Here is a 24,704-nt window from a genome sequence, read left to right on the forward strand (position 1 = left end):
AGTGAGTCCTCCAGATCAGAGGCTGTAGAGATGACCAGGGATGTTCTCTGTTTAGTGAGTCCTCCAGATCAGAGGCAGTAGGGATGACCAGGGATGTTCTCTGTTTAGTGAGTCCTCCAGATCAGAGGCAGTAGGGATGACCAGGGATGTTCTCTGTTTAGTGAGTCCTCCAGATCAGAGGCAGTAGGGATGACCAGGGATGTTCTCTGTTTAGTGAGTCCACCAGATCAGAGGCTGTAGGGATGACCAGGGATGTTCTCTGTTTAGTGAGTCCACCAGATCAGAGGCAGTAGATGACCAGGGATGCTCTCTGTTTAGTGAGTCCACCAGATCAGAGGCAGTAGGGATGACCAGGGATGTTCTCTGTTTAGTGAGTCCTCCAGATCAGAGGCAGTAGGGATGTTCTCTGTTTAGTGAGTCCACCAGATCAGAGGCAGTAGGGATGACCAGGGATGTTCTCTGTTTAGTGAGTCCACCAGATCAGAGGCTGTAGGGATGACCAGGGATGTTCTCTGTTTAGTGAGTCCTCCAGATCAGAGGCAGTAGGGATGACCAGGGATGTTCTCTGTTTAGTGAGTCCTCCAGATCAGAGGCAGTAGGGATGACCAGGGATGTTCTCTGTTTAGTGAGTCCTCCAGATCAGAGGCAGTAGGGATGACCAGGGATGTTCTCTGTTTAGTGAGTCCTCCAGATCAGAGGCAGTAGGGATGACCAGGGATGTTCTCTGTTTAGTGAGTCCTCCAGATCAGAGGCAGTAGGGATGACCAGGGATGTTCTCTGTTTAGTGAGTCCTCCAGATCAGAGGCAGTAGGGATGACCAGGGATGTTCTCTGTTTAGTGAGTCCTCCAGATCAGAGGCTGTAGAGATGACCAGGGATGTTCTCTGTTTAGTGAGTCCTCCAGATCAGAGGCAGTAGGGATGACCAGGGATGTTCTCTGTTTAGTGAGTCCTCCAGATCAGAGGCAGTAGGGATGACCAGGGATGTTCTCTGTTTAGTGAGTCCTCCAGATCAGAGGCAGTAGGGATGACCAGGGATGTTCTCTGTTTAGTGAGTCCTCCAGATCAGAGGCAGTAGGGATGACCAGGGATGTTCTCTGTTTAGTGAGTCCTCCAGATCAGAGGCTGTAGAGATGACCAGGTATGTTCTATTGATTAGTGTGCGAATTGAACCATGTTCCTGTCCTGCTAAGCATTCAAAAATGGTTGTCAGGGAAAATGTACGGAGTAAAAAGTACAATATTTCCTATAGGAAAGTAGTGAAGTAAAATTAAAAGTTGTCCAAAATAATAAATAGTAAAACACAGATTCCCCGAAAAAACGACTTAAGGTTACTTTAAATAATTTATACTTCAGTACTTTTCTTCTTCTTCTTCTTTTTTTTTTTTAAACCCCCCCCCCCCACCCCCCCGAGGACAATTATCTTAGAGAGGGGGGGGGGGGGTTACAGCTTTTTTGCTACTTGCTACTACATACATGTTAAAAGCAGTCACATAACAATAATGCATGACCAAACATAAGCTCTTTAATCCCACCCCTCAGCCCATCCACCTATCACCATAGACCACCCCTCAGCCCCATCCACCTATCACCATAGACCACCCCTCAGCCCATCCCACCTATCCCCATAGACCACCCCTCAGCCCATCCACCTATCACCATAGACCACCCCTCAGCCCATCCCACCTATCCCCATAGACCACCCCTCAGCCCATCCACCTATCACCATAGACCACCCCTCAGCCCATCCCACCTATCACCATAGACCACCCCTCAGCCACTCTCAGCCCATCCCACCTATCACCATAGACCACCCCTCAGCCACTCCCACCTATCACCATAGACCAGCCCTCAGCCACTCCCACCTATCACCATAGACCAGCCCTCAGCCACTCTCACCTATCACCATAGACCACCCCTCAGCCACTCTCACCTATCACCATAGACCACCCCTCAGCCACTCTCAGCCCATCCCACCTATCACCATAGACCACCCCTCAGCCACTCCCACCTATCACCATAGACCACCACTCAGCCACTCTCACCTATCACCATAGACCACCACTCAGCCACTCTCACCTATCACCATAGACCACCACTCAGCCACTCTCACCTATCACCATAGACCAGCCCTCAGCCACTCTCACCTATCACCATAGACCACCCCTCAGCCACTCTCACCTATCACCATAGACCACCCCTCAGCCACTCTCACCTATCACCATAGACCACCCCTCAGCCACTCTCACCTATCACCATAGACCACCCCTCAGCCACTCTCACCTATCACCATAGACCACCCCTCAGCCACCCCCACCTATCACCATAGACCACCCCTCAGCCACTCTCACCTATCACCATAGACCACCACTCAGCCACTCTCACCTATCACCATAGACCAGCCCTCAGCCACTCTCACCTATCACCATAGACCACCCCTCAGCCACTCTCAGCCCATCCCACCTATCACCATAGACCACCCCTCAGCCCATCCCACCTATCACCATAGACCAGCCCTCAGCCCATCCCACCTATCACCATAGACCACCCCTCAGCCTCTCAGCCCATCCCACCTATCACCATAGACCACCCCTCAGCCTCTCAGCCCATCCCACCTATCACCATAGACCACCCCTCAGACACTCTCAGCCCATACCACCTATCACCATAGACCACCCCTCAGCCACTCTCAGCCCATCCCAACTATCACCACAGACCACCCCTCAACCTCTCAGCCCATCCCACCTATCACCATAGACCACCCCTCAGCCCATCCCACCTATCACCATAGACCACCCCTCAGCCCATCCCACCTATCACCATAGACCAGCCCTCAGCCCACCCCACCTATCACCATAGACCACCCCTCAGCCCATCCCACCTATCACCATAGACCACCCCTCAGCCACTCTCAGCCCATCCCACCTATCACCATAGACCACCCCTCAGCCCATCCCACCTATCACCATAGACCAGCCCTCAGCCCATCCCACCTATCACCATAGACCACCCCTCAGCCTCTCTCAGCCCATCCCACCTATCACCATAGACCACCCCTCAGCCTCTCAGCCCATCCCACCTATCACCATAGACCACCCCTCAGCCTCTCAGCCCATCCCACCTATCACCATAGACCACCCCTCAGCCACTCTCAGCCCATACCACCTATCACCATAGACCACCCCTCAGCCCATCCCACCTATCACCATAGACCAGCCCTCAGCCCATCCCACCTATCACCATAGACCACCCCTCAGCCACTCTCAGCCCATCCCACCTATCACCATAGACCACCCCTCAGCCCATCCCACCTATCACCATAGACCAGCCCTCAGCCCATCCCACCTATCACCATAGACCACCCCTCAGCCTCTCAGCCCATCCCACCTATCACCATAGACCACCCCTCAGCCTCTCAGCCCATCCCACCTATCACCATAGACCACCCCTCAGCCTCTCAGCCCATCCCACCTATCACCATAGACCACCCCTCAGCCACTCTCAGCCCATACCACCTATCACCATAGACCACCCCTCAGCCACTCTCAGCCCATCCCAACTATCACCACAGACCACCCCTCAACCTCTCAGCCCATCCCACCGATCACCATAGACCACCCCTCAGCCCATCCCACCTATCACCACAAACCACCCCTCAACCTCTCAGCCCATCCCACCTATCACCATAGACCACCCTCAACCTCTCAGCCCATCCCACCTATCACCATAGACCACCCTCAACCTCTCAGCCCATCCCACCTATCACCATAGACCACCCTCAACCTCTCAGCCCATCCCACCTATCACCACAAACCACCCCTCAACCTCTCAGCCCATCCCACCTATCAAAAATAGACCACTCAACCTCTCAGTCCATCCCACCTATCACCATAGACCACCCTCAACCTCTCAGCCCATCCCACCTATCACAATAGACCACTCAACCTCTCAGCCCATCCAACCTATCACAATAGACCACTCAACCTCTCAGCCCATCCCCCCTATCACAATAGACCACCCTCAACCTCTCAGCCCATCCCCCCTATCACAATAGACCACTCAACCTCTCAGCCCATCCCACCTATCACAATAGACCACTCAACCTCTCAGCCCATCCCACCTATCACAATAGACCACCCTCAACCTCTCAGCCCATCCCACCTATCACAATAGACCACTCAACCTCTCAGCCCATCCCACCTATCACAATAGACCACTCAACCTCTCAGCCCATCCCCCCTATCACAATAGACCACCCTCAATCTCTCAGCCCATCCCACCTATCACAATAAACCCCTCAACCTCTCAGCCCATCCCACCTATCACAATAGACCACTCAACCTCTCAGCCCATCCCACCTATCACAATAGACCACTCAACCTCTCAGCCCATCCCACCTATCACAATAGACCACTCAACCTCTCAGCCCATCCCACCTATCACAATAGACCACTCAACCTCTCAGCCCATCCCACCTATCACAATAGACCACTCAACCTCTCAGCCCATCCCACCTATCACAATAGACCACTCAACCTCTCAGCCCATCCCACCTATCACAATAGACCACTCAACCTCTCAGCCCATCCCACCTATCACAATAGACCACTCAACCTCTCAGCCCATCCCACCTATCACAATAGACCACCCTCAACCTCTCAGCCCATCCCACCTATCACAATAGACCACTCAACCTCTCAGCCCATCCCACCTATCACAATAGACCACTCAACCTCTCAGCCCATCCCACCTATCACAATAGACCACTCAACCTCTCAGCCCATCCCACCTATCACAATAGACCACCCTCAACCTCTCAGCCCATCCCACCTATCACAATAGACCACCCTCAACCTCTCAGCCCATCCCACCTATCACAATAGACCACCCTCAACCTCTCAGCCCATCCCACCTATCACAATAGACCACTCAACCTCTCAGCCCATCCCACCTATCACAATAGACCACCCTCAACCTCTCAGCCCATCCCACCTATCACAATAGACCACTCAACCTCTCAGCCCATCCCACCTATCACAATAGACCACCCTCAACCTCTCAGCCCATCCCACCTATCACAATAGACCACTCAACCTCTCAGCCCATCCCACCTATCACAATAGACCACTCAACCTCTCAGCCCATCCCCCCTATCACAATAGACCACCCTCAACCTCTCAGCCCATCCCACCTATCACAATAGACCACTCAACCTCTCAGCCCATCCCACCTATCACAATAGACCACCCTCAACCTCTCAGCCCATCCCACCTATCACAATAGACCACCCTCAACCTCTCAGCCCATCCCCCCTATCACAATAGACCACCCTCAACCTCTCAGCCCATCCCACCTATCACCATAGACCACTCAACCTCTCAGCCCATCCCCCCTATCACAATAGACCACTCAACCTCTCAGCCCATCCCCCCTATCACAATAGACCACCCTCAACCCCTCAGCCCATCCCACCTATCACAATAGACCACTCAACCTCTCAGCCCATCCCACCTATCACAATAGACCACTCAACCTCTCAGCCCATCCCACCTATCACAATAGACCACCCTCAACCTCTCAGCCCATCCCACCTATCACAATAGACCACTCAACCTCTCAGCCCATCCCACCTATCACAATAGACCACTCAACCTCTCAGCCCATCCCCCCTATCACAATAGACCACCCTCAACCTCTCAGCCCATCCCACCTATCACAATAGACCACTCAACCTCTCAGCCCATCCCACCTATCACAATAGACCACCCTCAACCTCTCAGCCCATCCCATAGACCACTCAACCTCTCAGCCCATCCCACCTATCACAATAGACCACTCAACCTCTCAGCCCATCCCACCTATCACAATAGACCACCCTCAACCTCTCAGCCCATCCCACCTATCACAATAGACCACTCAACCTCTCAGCCCATCCCACCTATCACAATAGACCACTCAACCTCTCAGCCCATCCCACCTATCACAATAGACCACTCAACCTCTCGGCCCATCCCCCCTATCACAATAGACCACTCAACCTCTCAGCCCATCCCCCCTATCACAATAGACCACCCTCAACCTCTCAGCCCATCCCACCTATCACAATAGACCACTCAACCTCTCAGCCCATCCCCCCTATCACAATAGACCACTCAACCTCTCAGCCCATCCCACCTATCACAATAGACCACCCTCAACCTCTCAGCCCATCCCACCTATCACCATAGACCACCCTCAACCTCTCAGCCCATCCCCCCTATCACAATAGACCACTCAACCTCTCAGCCCATCCCACCTATCACAATAGACCACTCAACCTCTCAGCCCATCCCACCTATCACAATAGACCACCCTCAACCTCTCAGCCCATCCCACCTATCACCATAGACCACCCTCAACCTCTCAGCCCATCCCCCCTATCACAATAGACCACTCAACCTCTCAGCCCATCCCACCTATCACAATAGACCACTCAACCTCTCAGCCCATCCCACCTATCACAATAGACCACTCAACCTCTCGGCCCATCCCCCCTATCACAATAGACCACTCAACCTCTCAGCCCATCCCCCCTATCACAATAGACCACCCTCAACCTCTCAGCCCATCCCACCTATCACAATAGACCACTCAACCTCTCAGCCCATCCCCCCTATCACAATAGACCACTCAACCTCTCAGCCCATCCCCCCTATCACAATAGACCACTCAACCTCTCAGCCCATCCCACCTATCACAATAGACCACTCAACCTCTCAGCCCATCCCACCTATCACAATAGACCACTCAACCTCTCGGCCCATCCCCCCTATCACAATAGACCACTCAACCTCTCAGCCCATCCCCCCTATCACAATAGACCACCCTCAACCTCTCAGCCCATCCCACCTATCACAATAGACCACTCAACCTCTCAGCCCATCCCCCCTATCACAATAGACCACTCAACCTCTCAGCCCATCCCACCTATCACAATAGACCACCCTCAACCTCTCAGCCCATCCCACCTATCACAATAGACCACCCTCAACCTCTCAGCCCATCCCACCTATCACAATAGACCACTCAACCTCTCAGCCCATCCCACCTATCACAATAGACCACCCTCAACCTCTCAGCCCATCCCACCTATCACAATAGACCACCCTCAACCTCTCAGCCCATCCCACCTATCACAATAGACCACCCTCAACCTCTCAGCCCATCCCACCTATCACAATAGACCATACATTTTCAACAACTGTACATGTGACATAACTCCTCTGTTTCAATTCATAACTATTAATAAATATAACACCATTTTTAGGGGTTTAAGTATAACTTATGTATGAATGAAGCTTTTATATTATATATTATATATATATATGTGTATTATATAAATAGACACGTTTAATTTAGTCTTGACTTTAGCATTCTAAATAAAATGAAATATTTTTTGCTCATATGATTTTAAAAGAACAGTCATCTGGAGTAAACAGTAAGTCAGTAAACTGTGATAAAGGACCAAAGAGTTCATCAATGTGAATTTTCCCATAAATAGACGAGTATTTACCTCTCCATGGTTGCAGAATCTTATCTATTGAAATGAATTGTGGTCAATTCATTTGTATTTTTTTTTGAGATGTGAATACCAAGTATGTCTACTTCACCATCCACCCATTTTGTTGGTAAACTACAAGGAAGTGTAAACACTGTGTAGTAATATGGTCCGCTTGTCATAATTAGGTTTTAATCCAGAGGGCAGATCTTTACTGTGGATCCAGATGGCGCACTCAAGTACTTTACACCACTGTTAATATCCCATTTATAGATCACACACACACACAGACACAGACACACACACACACACAGACACAGACACACACACACACACACACACACACACACACACACAGACACAGACACACACACACACACACACACACACACACAGACAGTGTGTGTAGAGGGACGGAAGCTATACTGTTACATTGGCATGCATGACTGTTAAATGTTCAACCATAAAGATCCTATATAGATTTGTTCTATAGTCATTCATATTGGGTAGAATAATGTTACCAACGAAGATCTCTCACAGGGTTTATATTGAACAGCCCTTAGCCGTGGTATATTAGCCATATATCCACACCCCCCTCTGGCCTTATTGCTTAAATATACCACGGCTTTCAGCCAATCACCATTCAGAGTTCAAATCACCCGGTTTATAATACATCATGTATATCTAACGCTGTGTTGCTTGACGTGGAAAACCTTTTTGGATAAAGACTTGATGATCAGGTCATCCATAATGGTCGTCATCTGGTCATCCGTAATGGTCATCATCTGGTCATCCGTAATGGTCCTCATCTGGTCAGCCGTAGTGGTCATCATCTGGTCATCCGTAATGGTCATCATCTGGTCAGCCGTAGTGGTCATCATCTGGTCAGCCGTAGTGGTCATCATCTGGTCATCCGTAATGGTCCTCATCTGGTCAGCCGTAGTGGTCATCATCTGGTCATCCGTAATGGTCATCATCTGGTCAGCCGCAGTGGTCATCATCTGGTCAGCCGTAGTGGTCATCATCTGGTCATCCGTAGTGGTCATCATCTGGTCAGCCGTAGTGGTCATCATCTGGTCAGCCGTAGTGGTCATCATCTGGTCAGCCGTAGTGGTCATCATCTGGTCAGCCGTAGTGGTCATCATCTGGTCATCCGTAGTGGTCATCATCTGGTCATCCATAGTGCTTCTGAGAACAAAGAAAAGGCCTGAAGAAGCCCCGTGAGGCAGCGTGTTGGCAGATGGCAGGGCCTGTTTCCCTTTCTCTTCTTTTAAACAAATTAAGTAAGAATGTAAATCAGACTTATAACAAGAGGAAAAGAACAATGATAAAAAGTAGAAGTAGATTTGGACTTTTCGTCATCTTGTGGTTTCCTAAATTGGTCGTCTTGCAGATCAATTAATAACCGTAAAATGACTAAAGCAATGTTCTCATTCTCTCCTCCCTCTCTCCTCCCTCTCTCCTCCCTCCCTCCTCCCTCTCTCCTCCCTCTCTCCTCTCTCTCTCCTCTCTCGCAGGCTGTGAGACCGCTCTTCTCTTCCCTATGCGTTCCCCTCGTATCTTCTCCTCGGTGACACCAGACCTCCCTCTCTCTCTCTCTTCCTTCACCGTGTGCCTGTGGGCCAAGCCCGTCTCCGTCTCCAACAGAACCGTGCTGTTCTCCTACGGAACCAAACGGAACCCCTATGAGATCCAGCTCCTTCTCAGTGGAACCAGGGCTCTCTTCACCGTGGGGGGAGAGGCTCACCTGGTGGAGGGGCGGGGTGTGGTGAGAGGAGGAGTTTGGACCCACCTATGTGGGGCTTGGAGCTCTGAGCAGGGCATAGCGTCACTGTGGGCCGATGGACACAGAGTGGCATTCACACCCGGGGTGGCCGAGGGCCACATGTTAACCGATGGAGGCTCCCTCCAGCTGGGGCAGGAGAAGAACGACGGCAGGGTCTCTGGAGGGTCAGGTGGCAGTGGGAGACAGATGCCTGGGTTTGACGGAGGCTTCGATGCCAAGTTGGCGTTCGCTGGGAAGATGACAGGGGTGAACATGTGGGACCATGTGCTGACGGAGGAGGAGATATCCCAGCTGGCTTTGCAGGACGGCGAGGGGTGTGAGCAGAGGGGGAATGTAGTTGGGTGGGGCTTGACGGAGATCGTGCCTCACGGGGGTGCTCAGTTCATCAACTAACTCTGATGACGTTTTCATCATCATCCTCATCATCATCATTTAAATGAACTCTATCATCACCATTATAAACTAAGACCTGCAGTGCAGAACAGCCCAACCGGCTGAGACTGCGACAATAATGTGAACATAAACAACAACAACAACAACAACAACAGCAGCTCCCTTTAATGGTTTATGAGACTGTGACAATAATGTGTCCTGTTGGAGGAGTGGTTCCCATTTAGAGAAGCAGGAGAGTGGTAACACACACACTCACACACACACACACACACGCACACGCATGCACACACACGCAAGTCAGATGCCTGGGTTTGTGAACATGTGTGTGCAACAATAATGTGAACGCACAACCAACACACACGCACACACACACACACACACACACACACACACACACACACACACACACACACACACACACACACACACACACACACACACACACACACACACACACACACACACACACACACACACACACACACTTGGTGAGAAGCATTAGTATACTGTACATAGCCTTAGGAGGAGAAGTGGAGAAAACAGAATTTACCACAGATTTAAAGAGAGAAAAGGAAAGGAAAGAACCGAGGTGAGAGAGAGAAACAAAGAGCTCATTGTGTGGAAGGAGAGATGCTTGAGGGCAACTGTCACAAAAACCAGTCTGCAAGGGTCATCGCTAGATGGCTATGCCAGAGGAGGACAACATTATCTATACCATCAGAAGCCATGCCAGAGGAGGACAACATTATCTATACCATCAGAAGCTATGCCAGAGGAGGACAACATTATCTATACCATCAGAAGGTATGCCAGAGGAGGACAACATTATCTATACCATCAGAAGCCATGCCAGAGGAGGACAACATTATCTATACCATCAGAAGCCATGCCAGAGGAGGACAACATTATCTATACCATCAGAAGCTATGCGAGAGAAGGACAACATTATCTATACCATCAGAAGCTATGCCAGAGGAGGACAACATTATCTATACCATCAGAAGCTATGCGAGAGGAGGACAACATTATCTATACCATCAGAAGCTATGCCAGAGGAGGACAACATTATCTATACCATCAGAAGCCATGCCAGAGGAGGACAACATTATCTATACCATCAGAAGCTATGCGAGAGAAGGACAACATTATCTATACCATCAGAAGCTATGCCAGAGGAGGACAACATTATCTATACCATCAGAAGCTATGCGAGAGGAGGACAACATTATCTATACCATCAGAAGCCATGCCAGAGGAGGACAACATTATCTATACCATCAGAAGCCATGCCAGAGGAGGACAACATTATCTATACCATCAGAAGCTATGCGAGAGGAGGACAACATTATCTATACCATCAGAAGCTATCCTAGAGATGACAACATTATCTATACCATCAGAAGCTATGCCAGAGGAGGACAACATTATCTATACCATCAGAAGCTATCCTAGAGATGACAACATTATCTATACCATCAGAAGCCATGCCAGAGGAGGACAACATTATCTATACCATCAGAAGCCATGCCAGAGGAGGACAACATTATCTATACCATCAGAAGCCATGCCAGAGGAGGACAACATTATCTATACCATCAGAAGCCATGCCAGAGGAGGACAACATTATCTATACCATCAGAAGCCATGCCAGAGGAGGACAACATTATCTATACCATCAGAAGCCATGCCAGAGGAGGACAACATTATCTATACCATCAGAAGCCATGCCAGAGGAGGACAACATTATCTATACCATCAGAAGCTATCCTAGAGATGACAACATTTGCTATAAATATGAGTGTGTTAGCTATTTGTTACCAATGGGAGTGTCAGGGTTAAGGGGTAAGGTAAATGGTAAAGGGTTGAGGTTTGGGTTCAGTTGTTAGGGTGGCATTGTGGTTAGAAAACGTTTTACTGTGGTCCTCTCTGGCATGGCTATGTAGTAACAACCATCTGCATGCTGCTATAATGTTTTACCGTGGTCCTCTCTGGCATGGCTATGTAGTAACAACCATCTGCATGCTGCCATAATGTTTTACCGTGGTCCTCTCTGGCATGGCTATGTAGTAACAACCATCTGCATGCTGCTATAATGTTTTACCGTGGTCCTCTCTGGCATGGCTATGTAGTAACAACCATCTGCATGCTGCCATAATGTTTTACCGTGGTCCTCTCTGGCATGGCTATGTAGTAACATCCATCTGCATGCTGCCATAATGTTTTACCGTGGTCCTCTCTGGCATGGCTATGTAGTAACATCCATCTGCATGCTGCCATAATGTTTTACCGTGGTCCTCTCTGGCATGGCTATGTAGTAACAACCATCTGCATGCTGCCATAATGTTTTACCGTGGTCCTCTCTGGCATGGCTATGTAGTAACATCCATCTGCATGCTGCTATAATGTTTTACCGTGGTCCTCTCTGGCATGGCTATGTAGTAACATCCATCTGCATGCTGCCATAGGAGATTTATCAAAGTGTTTACATTTCAGATGTGACAAACATAATATTTAAGTTGTTTTGTGTTTCTCTTTGTTTTCTATATAATCCAAAGGGGTTTATTGTGTTCCTCATTGTTTTCTATATAATCCAAAGGGGTTTATTGTGTTTCTCTTTGAAATGGGTGACAACAAGATGACACAACTATAGTGGCTCATTCCATGTTGGTTTTGCGTCCCTTGTGAGACAGAAACACTTGATTTGAAAAGAGGAACTGTGGACAATGTTTACAGAATTTTGTTACGACCTCTCTCTGCTCTCTCATAGTAGACAATGGGTATCATATTGTAAATTGTTTTGTGTTTTTGTCAAGAAGTAAAAATGAATGTCTTTTGTATATAAATATATATTTTTTGCATTTACAGTAGGACTAGAATTGAAGACCAAGATATGAATAAAACTACATGTTGACATTATGCGTCTGACGCCTTTCTTCATCACCAACAGGAACAACAATGTTTAATTGTGGTAAATGCTGGTTTGTTTCCCCCCCCCCTGTGTCAAAACGGCCATTTCACTCATCCCAACAACAGCTGCACATTTGGATGTGTTTGAGTGATCGTTGCATGGTAACTTAATATTTAAAAAAGTGTTTCACTTCATTTAGATTAGTCCTAATGCATAACTACATAACTACAGAGAGTTAGCGAATGCACTGAACGTGCTCATCAGTTGATATGTAGTTGAATGTGAGGTAGATAGTCTGCAGACTAACTAAACCCAATTTCTGTTTCACTTCATTTAGATAGTCCTAATGCATAACTACATAACTACAGAGAGTTAGCGAATGCACTGAACGTGCTCATCAGTTGATATGTAGTTGAATGTGAGGTAGATAGTCTGCAGACTAACTAAACCCAATTTCTGTTTCACTTCATTTAGATAGTCCTAATGCATAACTACAGAGAGTTACTAGAATGACAAGAAATATGCTGTTAAAGTGTAACGGCGTTCTTCGTTTGTCGAAAGAGAGTCGGACCGAAATGCAGCGTGGTGGATAATTCATGAACTTTAATGAAGAAAACGGTGATACATGAAATAACTTATAAATACAAAAACAACAAACGGAACGTGAAACTTATTACAGCCTATCTGGTGAAACTACACAGAGACAGGAACAATCACCCACCAACCTAATACAGCCTATCTGGTGAACACTACACAGAGACAGGAACAATCACCCACCAACCTAATACAGCCTATCTGGTGAAACTACACAGAGACAGGAACAATCACCCACCAACCTAATACAGCCTATCTGGTGAAACTACACAGAGACAGGAACAATCACCCACCAACCTAATACAGCCTATCTGGTGAACACTACACAGAGACAGGAACAATCACCCACCAACCTAATACAGCCTATCTGGTGAACACTACACAGAGACAGGAACAATCACCCACCAACCTCATACAGCCTATCTGGTGAAACTACACAGAGACAGGAACAATCACCCACCAACCTAATACAGCCTATCTGGTGAAACTACACAGAGACAGGAACAATCACCCACCAACCTAATACAGCCTATCTGGTGAACACTACACAGAGACAGGAACAATCACCCACCAACCTAATACAGCCTATCTGGTGAAACTACACAGAGACAGGAACAATCACCCACGAACCTAATACAGCCTATCTGGTGAACACTACACAGAGACAGGAACAATCACCCACGAACCTAATACAGCCTATCTGGTGAACACTACACAGAGACAGGAACAATCACCCACCAACCTAATACAGCCTATCTGGTGAAACTACACAGAGACAGGAACAATCACCCACCAACCTAATACAGCCTATCTGGTGAAACTACACAGAGACAGGAACAATCACCCACCAACCTAATACAGCCTATCTGGTGAAACTACACAGAGACAGGAACAATCACCCACCAACCTAATACAGCCTATCTGGTGAAACTACACAGAGACAGGAACAATCACCCACCAACCTAATACAGCCTATCTGGTGAACACTACACAGAGACAGGAACAATCACCCACCAACCTAATACAGCCTATCTGGTGAAACTACACAGAGACAGGAACAATCACCCACGAAATACAAAGCGAACTCAGGCTACCTAAATACGGTTCCCAATCAGAGGCAACGAGAAGCATCTGACTGCTGATTGAGAACCGCCTCAGGCAGCCAAGCCTATACAACACCCCTAATCAGCCGCGATCCCAAATACTACAAACCCCAATACGAAAATACAATAACATAAACCCATGTCACACCCTGGCCTGAACAAATAATTAAAGAAAACATAAAATACTAAGACCAAGGCGTGACATAAAGTTGTTACTGCTGATAGTATACAGATCCTTTCTTGTTGAAGTCAATCCCCCCCTCGTATCCCTTCCTCCCTCCCTATCCCCGAGACAAGGTACTGTATCAGCTTATGCATGCTTCAGCCACTCTTTACCTCGTTAACCCCGCCCCCTGCCCTGTAGCCCAGGTAACCAATAACAATTGACCTCTCCCTTCCCAGCAGCCACCAGTTCAGGAAATAGGATGATGTGATGTGGTTCGGGTGAGGTCAGGGGGTTTGGGCAATGGGTGGCTGAGTTTGGGGTGGACAACCGAACTTGTGTGTGTGTGTGTGTGTGTGTGTGTGTGTGTGTGTGTGTGTGTGTGTGTGTGTGTGTGTGTGTGTGTGTGTGTGTGTGTGTGTGTGTGTGTGTGTGTGTGAGCGTGTGTGTGTGTGTGTGTGTGTGTGTGTGTGTGTGTGTGTGTGTGTGTGTGTGTGTGTGTGTGTGAAAGTATTCATACCCAGTCCACATTTAGTTTTGTTACAGCCTGAATTCAAAACGGATTAAATATGTATTTTTTCTCTCACACAATATCCCAGAATGACAAAGTCAAAACGTTTATTTTTTATTTTTTATTACAACATTTATTTGAAAATGAAATACAGAAATATCTACTTTACATACAGTAAGTACTCACAACCATGAGTCAATACTTTGGCACCTTTGGCAGTGATTGCAGCTGCGTGTCTTTCTCGGCTCTTAGAGCTTTCCACACTTGGGTTGTGCAACATTTGCCAATTATTATTTACAAAATTCTTCAAGCTCTGTCAAATTGGTTGTTGATCCTTGTTAGAAAACAATTTTCAGGTCTTGCCATTGATTTTTAAGTAGATTTAAGTCGAAACTATAACTCGGCCACTCAGGAACATTCACTGTCTTCTTGGTAAACAACTCCAGTGAAGATGTGGCCTTGTGTTTTAGGTTATTGTCCTGCTGAAAGGTGAATTCATCTCTCAGTGTCTGGTGGAAAAGCAGACTCAACCAGGTTTTCCTTTAGGATTTTGCATGTGCTTAGGTCCATTAAATGTATTTTTTATCCTGAAAAATTCTCCAGTCCTTAACGATTACAAGCATACCCATAACAAAATGCAGCCATCACTATGCTTGAAAATATGGAGAGCGGTACTCAGTAATGTGTTGTATTGGATTTACCCCAAACATAACACTTTGTATTCTGGACAGGATGCATGTTTTGGAATATTTGTATTCTGCACAGGCTTCCCTATTTTTCCTATTTTCAATTAGGTTAGTATTGTGGAGTAACTGCTACCTGTATGTTGTTGATCCCTCCTCAGTTCTCTCTTATCACAGCCATTAAACTTTGTAACTGTTTTCACCATTGGCCTCAGGGTAAAATCCCAGGACGGTTTCCTTCCTCTCCGGTAACTGAGTTAGGAAGGACGCCTGTATCTTTGTACTGACTGGGTGTATTGATACACCATCCATAGTAATATTCAGTGTCGTTTTTTTTATTTTACTTTGACACATCTACCAATAGGTGCCCTTCTTTGCGAGGCATTGGAAAACCTCCCTGGTCGTTAGGGTTTACTCTGTGTTTACAATTCATTGCATGACTGAGGGACCTTACAGATAATTGTATGTTTGGGGTACAGAGATGAGGATAGTCTTTAAAAAATCATGTTAAACTTTATTATTGCACACAGAGTGAGTCCATGCAACTTATTATGTGACTTGTTAAGCACATAACCACTAGGCTACCTGCCTCCTCTACACTCTAACCACTAGGCTACCTGCCTCCTCTACACTCTAACCACTAGGTTACCTGCCACCTCTACACTCTAACCACTAGGCTACCTGCCTCCTCTACACTCTAACCACTAGGCTACCTGCCTCCTCTACACTCTAACCACTAGGCTACCTGCCTCCTCTACACTCTAACCACTAGGCTACCTGCCACCTCTACACTCTAACCACTAGGCTACCCTGCCTCCTCTACACTCTAACCACTAGGCTACCTGCCTCCTCTACACTCTAACCACTAGGCTACCTGCCACCTCTACACTCTAACCACTAGGCTACCTGCCTCCTCTACACTCTAACCACTAGGCTACCTGCCACCTCTACACTCTAACCACTAGGCTACCTGCCTCCTCTACACTCTAACCACTAGGCTACCTGCCACCTCTACACTCTAACCACTAGGCTACCTGCCTCCTCTACACTCTAACCACTAGGCTACTTCCCTCCTCTACACTCTAACCACTAGGCTACCCTGCCTCCTCTACACTCTAACCACTAGGCTACCTGCCTCCCCTACACTCTAACCACTAGGCTACCTGCCTCCTCTACACTCTAACCACTAGGCTACCTGCCTCCCCTACACTCTAACCACTAGGCTACCTGCCTCCTCTACACTCTAACCACTAGGCTACCTGCCTCCTCTACACTCTAACCACTAGGCTACCTGCCTCCTCTACACCATAACCACTAGGCTACCTGCCTCCTCTACACTCTAACCACTAGGCTACCCTGCCTCCCCTACACTCTAACCACTAGGCTACCTGCCTCCTCTACACTCTAACCACTAGGCTACCTGCCCTCCTCTACACTCTAACCACTAGGCTACCTGCCTCCTCTACACCATAACCACTAGGCTACCTGCCTCCTCTACACTCTAACCACTAGGCTACCCTGCCTCCTCTACACTCTAACCACTAGGCTACCTGCCTCCTCTACACTCTAACCACTAGGCTACCTGCCTCCTCTACACTCTAACCACTAGGCTACCTGCCTCCTCTACACTCTAACCACTAGGCTACCTGCCTCCCCTACACTCTAACCACTAGGCTACCTGCCTCCCCTACGCTCTAACCACTAGGCTACCTGCCTCCTCTACACTCTAACCACTAGGCTACCTGCCTCCTCTACACTCTAACCACTAGGCTACCTGCCTCCCCTACACTCTAACCACTAGGCTACCCTGCCTCCTCTACACTCTAACCACTAGGATACCTGCCTCCTCTACACTCTAACCACTAGGCTACCTGCCTCCTCTACACTCTAACCACTAGGCTACCTGCCTCCTCTACACTCTAACCACTAGGCTACCTGCCTCCCCTACACTCTAACCACTAGGCTACCCTGCCTCCTCTACACTCTAACCACTAGGCTACCTGCCTCCCCTACACTCTAACCACTAGGCTACCCTGCCTCCCCTACACTCTAACCACTAGGCTACCCTGCCTCCTCTACACTCTAACCACTAGGCTACCTGCCTCCTCTACACTCTAACCACTAGGCTACCTGCCTCCCCTACACTCTAACCACTAGGCTACCCTGCCTCCTCTACACTCTAACCACTAGGCTACCTGCCTCCCCTACACTCTAACCACTAGGCTACCTGCCTCCCCTACGCTCTAACCACTAGGCTACCTGCCTCCTCTACACTCTAACCACTAGGCTACCTGCCTCCTCTACACTCTAACCACTAGGCTACCTACCTCCTCTACACTCTAACCACTAGGCTACCTGCCTCCCCTACACTCTAACCACTAGGCTGCCTGCCTCCTCTACACTCTAACCACTAGGCTACCTGCCTCCTCTACACTCTAACCACTAGGCTACCTGCCTCCCCTACACTCTAACCACTAGGCTACCTGCCACCTCTACACTCTAACCACTAGGCTACCTACCACCTCTATACTCTAACCACTAGGCTACCTGCCTCCTCTACACTCTAACCACTAGGCTACCTGCCTCCCCTACACTCTAACCACTAGGCTACCTACCTCCTCTACACTCTAACCACTAGGCTACCTGCCTCCCCTACACTCTAACCACTAGGCTACCTACCTCCTCTACACTCTAACCACTAGGCTACCTACCTCCTCTACACTCTAACCACTAGGCTACCTGCCTCCTCTACACTCTAACCACTAGGCTACCTGCCTCCTCTACACTCTAACCACTAGGCTACCTGCCTCCTCTACAATCTAACCACTAGGCTACCTGCCTCCTCTACAATCTAACCACTAGGCTACCTGCCTCCTCTACACTCTAACCACTAGGCTACCTGCCTCCTCTACACTCTAACCACTAGGCTACCTGCCTCCTCTACAATCTAACCACTAGGCTACCTGCCTCCTCTACACTCTAACCACTAGGCTACCTGCCTCCTCTACACTCTAACCACTAGGCTACCTGCCTCCTCTACAATCTAACCACTAGGCTACCTGCCTCCTCTACAATCTAACCACTAGGCTACCTGCCTCCTCTACACTCTAACCACTAGGCTACCTGCCTCCCCTACACTCTAACCACTAGGCTACCTACCTCCTCTACACTCTAACCACTAGGCTACCTACCTCCTCTACACTCTAACCACTAGGCTACCTGCCTCCCCTACACTCTAACCACTAGGCTACCCTGCCTCCTCTACAATCTAACCACTAGGCTACCTGCCTCCTCTACACTCTAACCACTAGGCTACCTGCCGCCCCTACACTCTAACCACTAGGCTACCTGCCTCCTCTACACTCTAACCACTAGGCTACCTGCCGCCCCTACACTCTAACCACTAGGCTACCTGCCTCCTCTACACTCTAACCACTAGGCTGCCTGCCTCCTCTACACTCTAACCACTAGGCTGCCTGCCTCCTCTACACTCTAACCACTAGGCTGCCTGCCTCCTCTACACTCTAACCACTAGGCTACCTGCCTCCTCTACACTCTAACCACTAGGCTACCTGCCTCCTCTACACTCTAACCACTAGGCTACCTGCCTCCTCTACACATTAACCACTAGGCTACCTGCCTCCTCTACACTCTAACCACTAGGCTACCCTGCCTCCTCTACAATCTAACCACTAGGCTACCTGCCTCCTCTACACTCTAACCACTAGGCTACCTGCCGCCCCTACACTCTAACCACTAGGCTACCTGCCTCCTCTACACTCTAACCACTAGGCTACCCTGCCTCCTCTACACTCTAACCACTAGGCTACCCACCTCCTCTACACTCTAACCACTAGGTTACCTGCCTCCTCTACACTCTAACCACTAGGCTGCCTGCCTCCTCTACACTCTAACCACTAGGCTGCCTGCCTCCTCTACACTCTAACCACTAGGCTACCTGCCTCCTCTACACTCTAACCACTAGGCTACCTGCTACCTCTACACTCTAACCACTAGGCTGCCTGCCTCCTCTACACTCTAACCACTAGGCTACCTGCCTCCTCTACACTCTAACCACTAGGCTATCTGCCACCTCTACACTCTAACCACTAGGCTGCCTGCCTCCTCTACACTCTAACCACTAGGCTACCTGCCTCCTCTACACCCTAACCACTAGGCTACCTACCTCCTCTACACTCTAACCACTAGGCTGCCTGCCTCCCCATACACTCTAACCACTAGGCTGCCTGCCTCCTCTACACTCTAACCACTAGGCTACCTGCCTCCTCTACACTCTAACCACTAGGCTGCCTGCCTCCTCTACACTCTAACCACTAGGCTACCTGCCTCCTCTACACCATAACCACTAGGCTACCTGCCTCCTCTACACTCTAACCACTAGGCTACCTGCCTCCTCTACACTCTAACCACTAGGCTACCTGCCTCCTCTACACCATAACCACTAGGCTACCTGCCTCCTCTACACTCTAACCACTAGGCTACCCTGCCTCCTCTACACTCTAACCACTAGGCTACCTGCCTCCTCTACACTCTAACCACTAGGCTACCTGCCTCCTCTACACTCTAACCACTAGGCTACCTGCCTCCTCTACACTCTAACCACTAGGCTACCTGCCTCCCCTACACTCTAACCACTAGGCTACCCTGCCTCCTCTACACTCTAACCACTAGGCTACCTGCCTCCCCTACACTCTAACCACTAGGCTACCTGCCTCCCCTACGCTCTAACCACTAGGCTACCTGCCTCCTCTACACTCTAACCACTAGGCTACCTGCCTCCTCTACACTCTAACCACTAGGCTACCTGCCTCCCCTACACTCTAACCACTAGGCTACCCTGCCTCCTCTACACTCTAACCACTAGGCTACCTGCCTCCTCTACACTCTAACCACTAGGCTACCTGCCTCCTCTACACTCTAACCACTAGGCTACCTGCCTCCTCTACACTCTAACCACTAGGCTACCTGCCTCCCCTACACTCTAACCACTAGGCTACCCTGCCTCCTCTACACTCTAACCACTAGGCTACCTGCCTCCCCTACACTCTAACCACTAGGCTACCCTGCCTCCTCTACACTCTAACCACTAGGCTACCTGCCTCCTCTACACTCTAACCACTAGGCTACCTGCCTCCCCTACACTCTAACCACTAGGCTACCCTGCCTCCTCTACACTCTAACCACTAGGCTACCTGCCTCCCCTACACTCTAACCACTAGGCTACCTGCCTCCCCTACGCTCTAACCACTAGGCTACCTGCCTCCTCTACACTCTAACCACTAGGCTACCTGCCTCCTCTACACTCTAACCACTAGGCTACCTACCTCCTCTACACTCTAACCACTAGGCTACCTGCCTCCCCTACACTCTAACCACTAGGCTGCCTGCCTCCTCTACACTCTAACCACTAGGCTACCTGCCTCCTCTACACTCTAACCACTAGGCTACCTGCCTCCCCTACACTCTAACCACTAGGCTACCTGCCACCTCTACACTCTAACCACTAGGCTACCTACCACCTCTATACTCTAACCACTAGGCTACCTGCCTCCTCTACACTCTAACCACTAGGCTACCTGCCTCCCCTACACTCTAAGCACTAGGCTACCTGCCTCCTCTACACTCTAACCACTAGGCTACCTGCCTCCCCTACACTCTAACCACTAGGCTACCTGCCTCCCCTACACTCTAACCACTAGGCTATCTGCCTCCCCATACACTCTAACCACTAGGCTACCTGCCTCCTCTACACTCTAACCACTAGGCTATCTGCCTCCTCTACACTCTAACCACTAGGCTACCTGCCTCCTCTACACTCTAACCACTAGGCTACCTGCCTCCTCTACACTCTAACCACTAGGCTACCTGCCTCCTCTACACTCTAACCACTAGGCTACCTGCCTCCTCTACACTCTAACCACTAGGCTACCTGCCTCCTCTACACTCTAACCACTAGGCTACCTGCCTCCTCTACACTCTAACCACTAGGCTACCTGCCTCCTCTACACTCTAACCACTAGGCTACCTGCCTCCTCTACACTCTAACCACTAGGCTACCTGCCTCCTCTACACTCTAACCACTAGGCTACCTGCCGTCCCAAATGTGACATGTTTACTGCTGAACTTATGTAGGCTTGCCATAAAGGGGTTGAATCCTTATTGACTTTTAATTTTTAATTCATTTGTAAATATTCCTAAAAACATAATTCCACTTTGACATTATTGGGTATTGTGTGTAGGCCAGCATAAAACAAATCTCAATTTAATCCATTTTAAATTCAGTCTGTAACACAACAAAATGTGGAAAACATCAAGGTGTGTGAACATTTTCTGTATCTGATAATGAGGTAGGCCTGTGGGGTTTACTGTAGTTGCCTGTAAAACCTTAATGAGGTAGGCCTGTGGGGTTTACTGTAGTTGCCTGTAAAACCTTAATGAGGTAGGCCCCTGTGGGGTTTACTGTAGTTGCCTGTAAAACCTTAATGAGGTAGGCCCCTGTGGGGTTTACTGTAGTTGCCTGTAAAACCTTAATGAGGTAGGCCTGTGGGGTTTACTGACCGGAAGAGACAGACCAGGGCAGCCAGACCGGAGGAGCCAGACCAGGGCAGTCAGACCAGGGCAGCCAGACCAGAGCAGCCAGACCAGAGCAGCCAGACCAGAGCAACCACCCCAAGACCTCACAGCAGCACTGGGCCTAACAGCCTGTGGGCTACAGTACAGTATGGAATGACAGAGAGCCCTGCTGAACCTCACCCTAGTGCTTTAAAGGCTGTTACCTAGAAGCTAAAGTCATCCCTACTGACCCTTGTCCCTGAACAATTATACTACTTCATATTGCATACTACTTATTAATGTACACAATAAATAATGCTTTTAAGATACAGTTGAAGTCGGAAGTTTACATACTCCACTCCACACATTTCTTGTTAACAAACTATAGTTTTGGCATGTCGGTTAGGACATCTACTTTGTGCATGACACAAGTAATTTTTTCAACAATTGTTTACAGACAGATTTATTTTATTTATAACTCACTGTATTACAATTCCAGTGAGTCAGAAGTTTACATTCACTAAGTTGACTTTGCCTTTAAACAGCTTAGAAAATTCCAGAAAATGATGTCATGGCTTTAGAAGCTTCTGATAGGCTAATTGACATCATAAGAGTTAATTGGAGGTGTACCTGTGGATGTATTTCAAGGCCTACCTTCAAACTCAGTGCCTCTGTGCTTGAAATCATGGGAAAGTCAAAAGAAATCAGTTGTTGTTTTTTAAACCTCCACACTTCTGGTTCATCCTTGGGAGCAATTTCCAAACGTCTGAAGGTGCAAACAATAGTACGCAAGTATAAATACCATGGGACCTCACAGCCATCATGCCGCTCAGGAAGGAGACCCGTTCTGTCTCCTAGAGATGAACGTACTTTGGTGCGAAAAGTGCAAATCAATCCCAGAACAACAGCAAAAGGACCTTGTGAAGATGCTGGAGGAAACAGGTACAAAAGTATCTATATCCACAATAAAACGAGTCCTACATGACATAACCTGAAAGGCCGCTCAGCAAGGAAGAAGCCACTGCTCCAAAACCGCCATAAAAAAAGCCAGACTACGGTTTGCAGCTGCATATAAGGACAAAGATCGTACTTTTGGGAGAAATGTCCTCTGGTCTGATGAACCAAAAATAGAACTGTTTGGCCATATTGACCATCGTTATGTTTGAAGGAAAAAGGGGAAGGTTTGCAAGCCAAAGATCACCATCCCAACCGTGAAGCACGGGGGTGGCAGCGTTATGTTGTGGGGGTGCTTTGCTGCAGGAGGGACTGGTGCACTTCACAAATTAGATGACATCATGAGAAAGAAAATGATGTGGATATATTGAAGCAACATCTCAAGACATCAGTCAGGAAGTTAAAGCTTAGTCGCAAATGGATCTTCCAAATGGACAATGACCCCAAGCATACTTACAAAGGACAACAAAGTCATGGTATTGGAGTGGCCATCACAAAGCCCTTACCTCAGTCCTATAGAAAATGTGTGGGCATAACTGAAAAAGCGTGTGAGAGCAAGGAGGCCTACAAACCTGACTCAGTTACACCAGCTCTGTCAGGAGGAATGGGCCAAATTTCACCCAATTTATTGTGGGAAGCTTGTGGAAGGCTCCCCGAAACGTTTGACCCAAGTTAAACAATTTAAAGGAAATGCTACTAAATACTAGACTCTCTAGTTAACGTTCTCTCTGAAGGCTGGATGGGTGCCAGTTTTTTTGCTTACTCACGTATCCCCTTCTGCTCTCCTCTCTCTCCATCTAACCCTCACTCTCTCACTACTTCCTGTGCCCTATATATCTCTCTCTCTCACCACTTCCTGTGCCCTATGTCTCTCTCATACCACCTCCTGTGCCCTATATGTCTCTCTCTCACCACTTCCTGTGCCTTATATGTCACCCTCTCACCACTTCCTGTGCCCTATGTCTCTCTCTCACCACTTCCTGTGCCCTATATGTTACCCTCTCACCACTTCCTGTGCCCCATGTCTCTCTCTCATCACTTCCTGTGCCCTATATGTCTCTCTCTCACCACTTCCTGTGCCCTATATGTTACCCTCTCACCACTTCCTGTGCCCCATGTCTCTCTCTCATCACTTCATGTGCCCTATATGTCTCTCTTACCACTTCCTGTGCCCTATATGTCGCTCTCTCACCACTTCCTGTGCCCTATATGTCATCCTCTCACCACTTCCTGTGACCTATATGTCAGCTTTTCACCACTTCCTGTGCCCAATATGTCTCTCTCACCACTTCCTGTGCCCAATATGTCTCTCTCACCACTTCCTGTGCCCTATACGTCACCCCCCCCCCCACCCCCTTCCTTTCTCCAGAGTAGCAAAGCACACAAGTACCCTGTGAATGTGCCAAAAAGTACAACATGCAACAGTCGATAAAACGAAATTTGAACTTGACATAAGGTATGATGCCTTAAACAGAGACATTATACAGTAAATCATCAACAC

The 24,704-nt window shown here is 48.6% G+C and overlaps 2 protein-coding genes across 2 annotated transcripts in view; one reads left to right on the top strand and one right to left on the bottom strand.

Annotated features, from left to right (window-relative positions):
- LOC109909927 (pentraxin-related protein PTX3-like) overlaps positions 1-12,630 on the top strand; it is a 24,752-nt gene extending 12,122 nt beyond the window's left edge. The window contains exon 4 of the mRNA XM_031795383.1: positions 9,053-12,630. Within this exon, the coding sequence (XP_031651243.1) occupies positions 9,053-9,714 (662 nt within the window). The 3' untranslated portion in view covers positions 9,715-12,630. The remainder of the gene's footprint in view (positions 1-9,052) is intronic.
- LOC109909615 (ventricular zone-expressed PH domain-containing protein-like) overlaps positions 1-24,704 on the bottom strand; it is a 231,597-nt gene that overhangs the window by 163,197 nt on the left and 43,696 nt on the right.

The sequence above is a fragment of the Oncorhynchus kisutch genome, linkage group LG18 (assembly GCF_002021735.2).
Source record: "Oncorhynchus kisutch isolate 150728-3 linkage group LG18, Okis_V2, whole genome shotgun sequence".
In the NCBI taxonomy this organism is placed as follows: domain Eukaryota; kingdom Metazoa; phylum Chordata; class Actinopteri; order Salmoniformes; family Salmonidae; genus Oncorhynchus; species Oncorhynchus kisutch.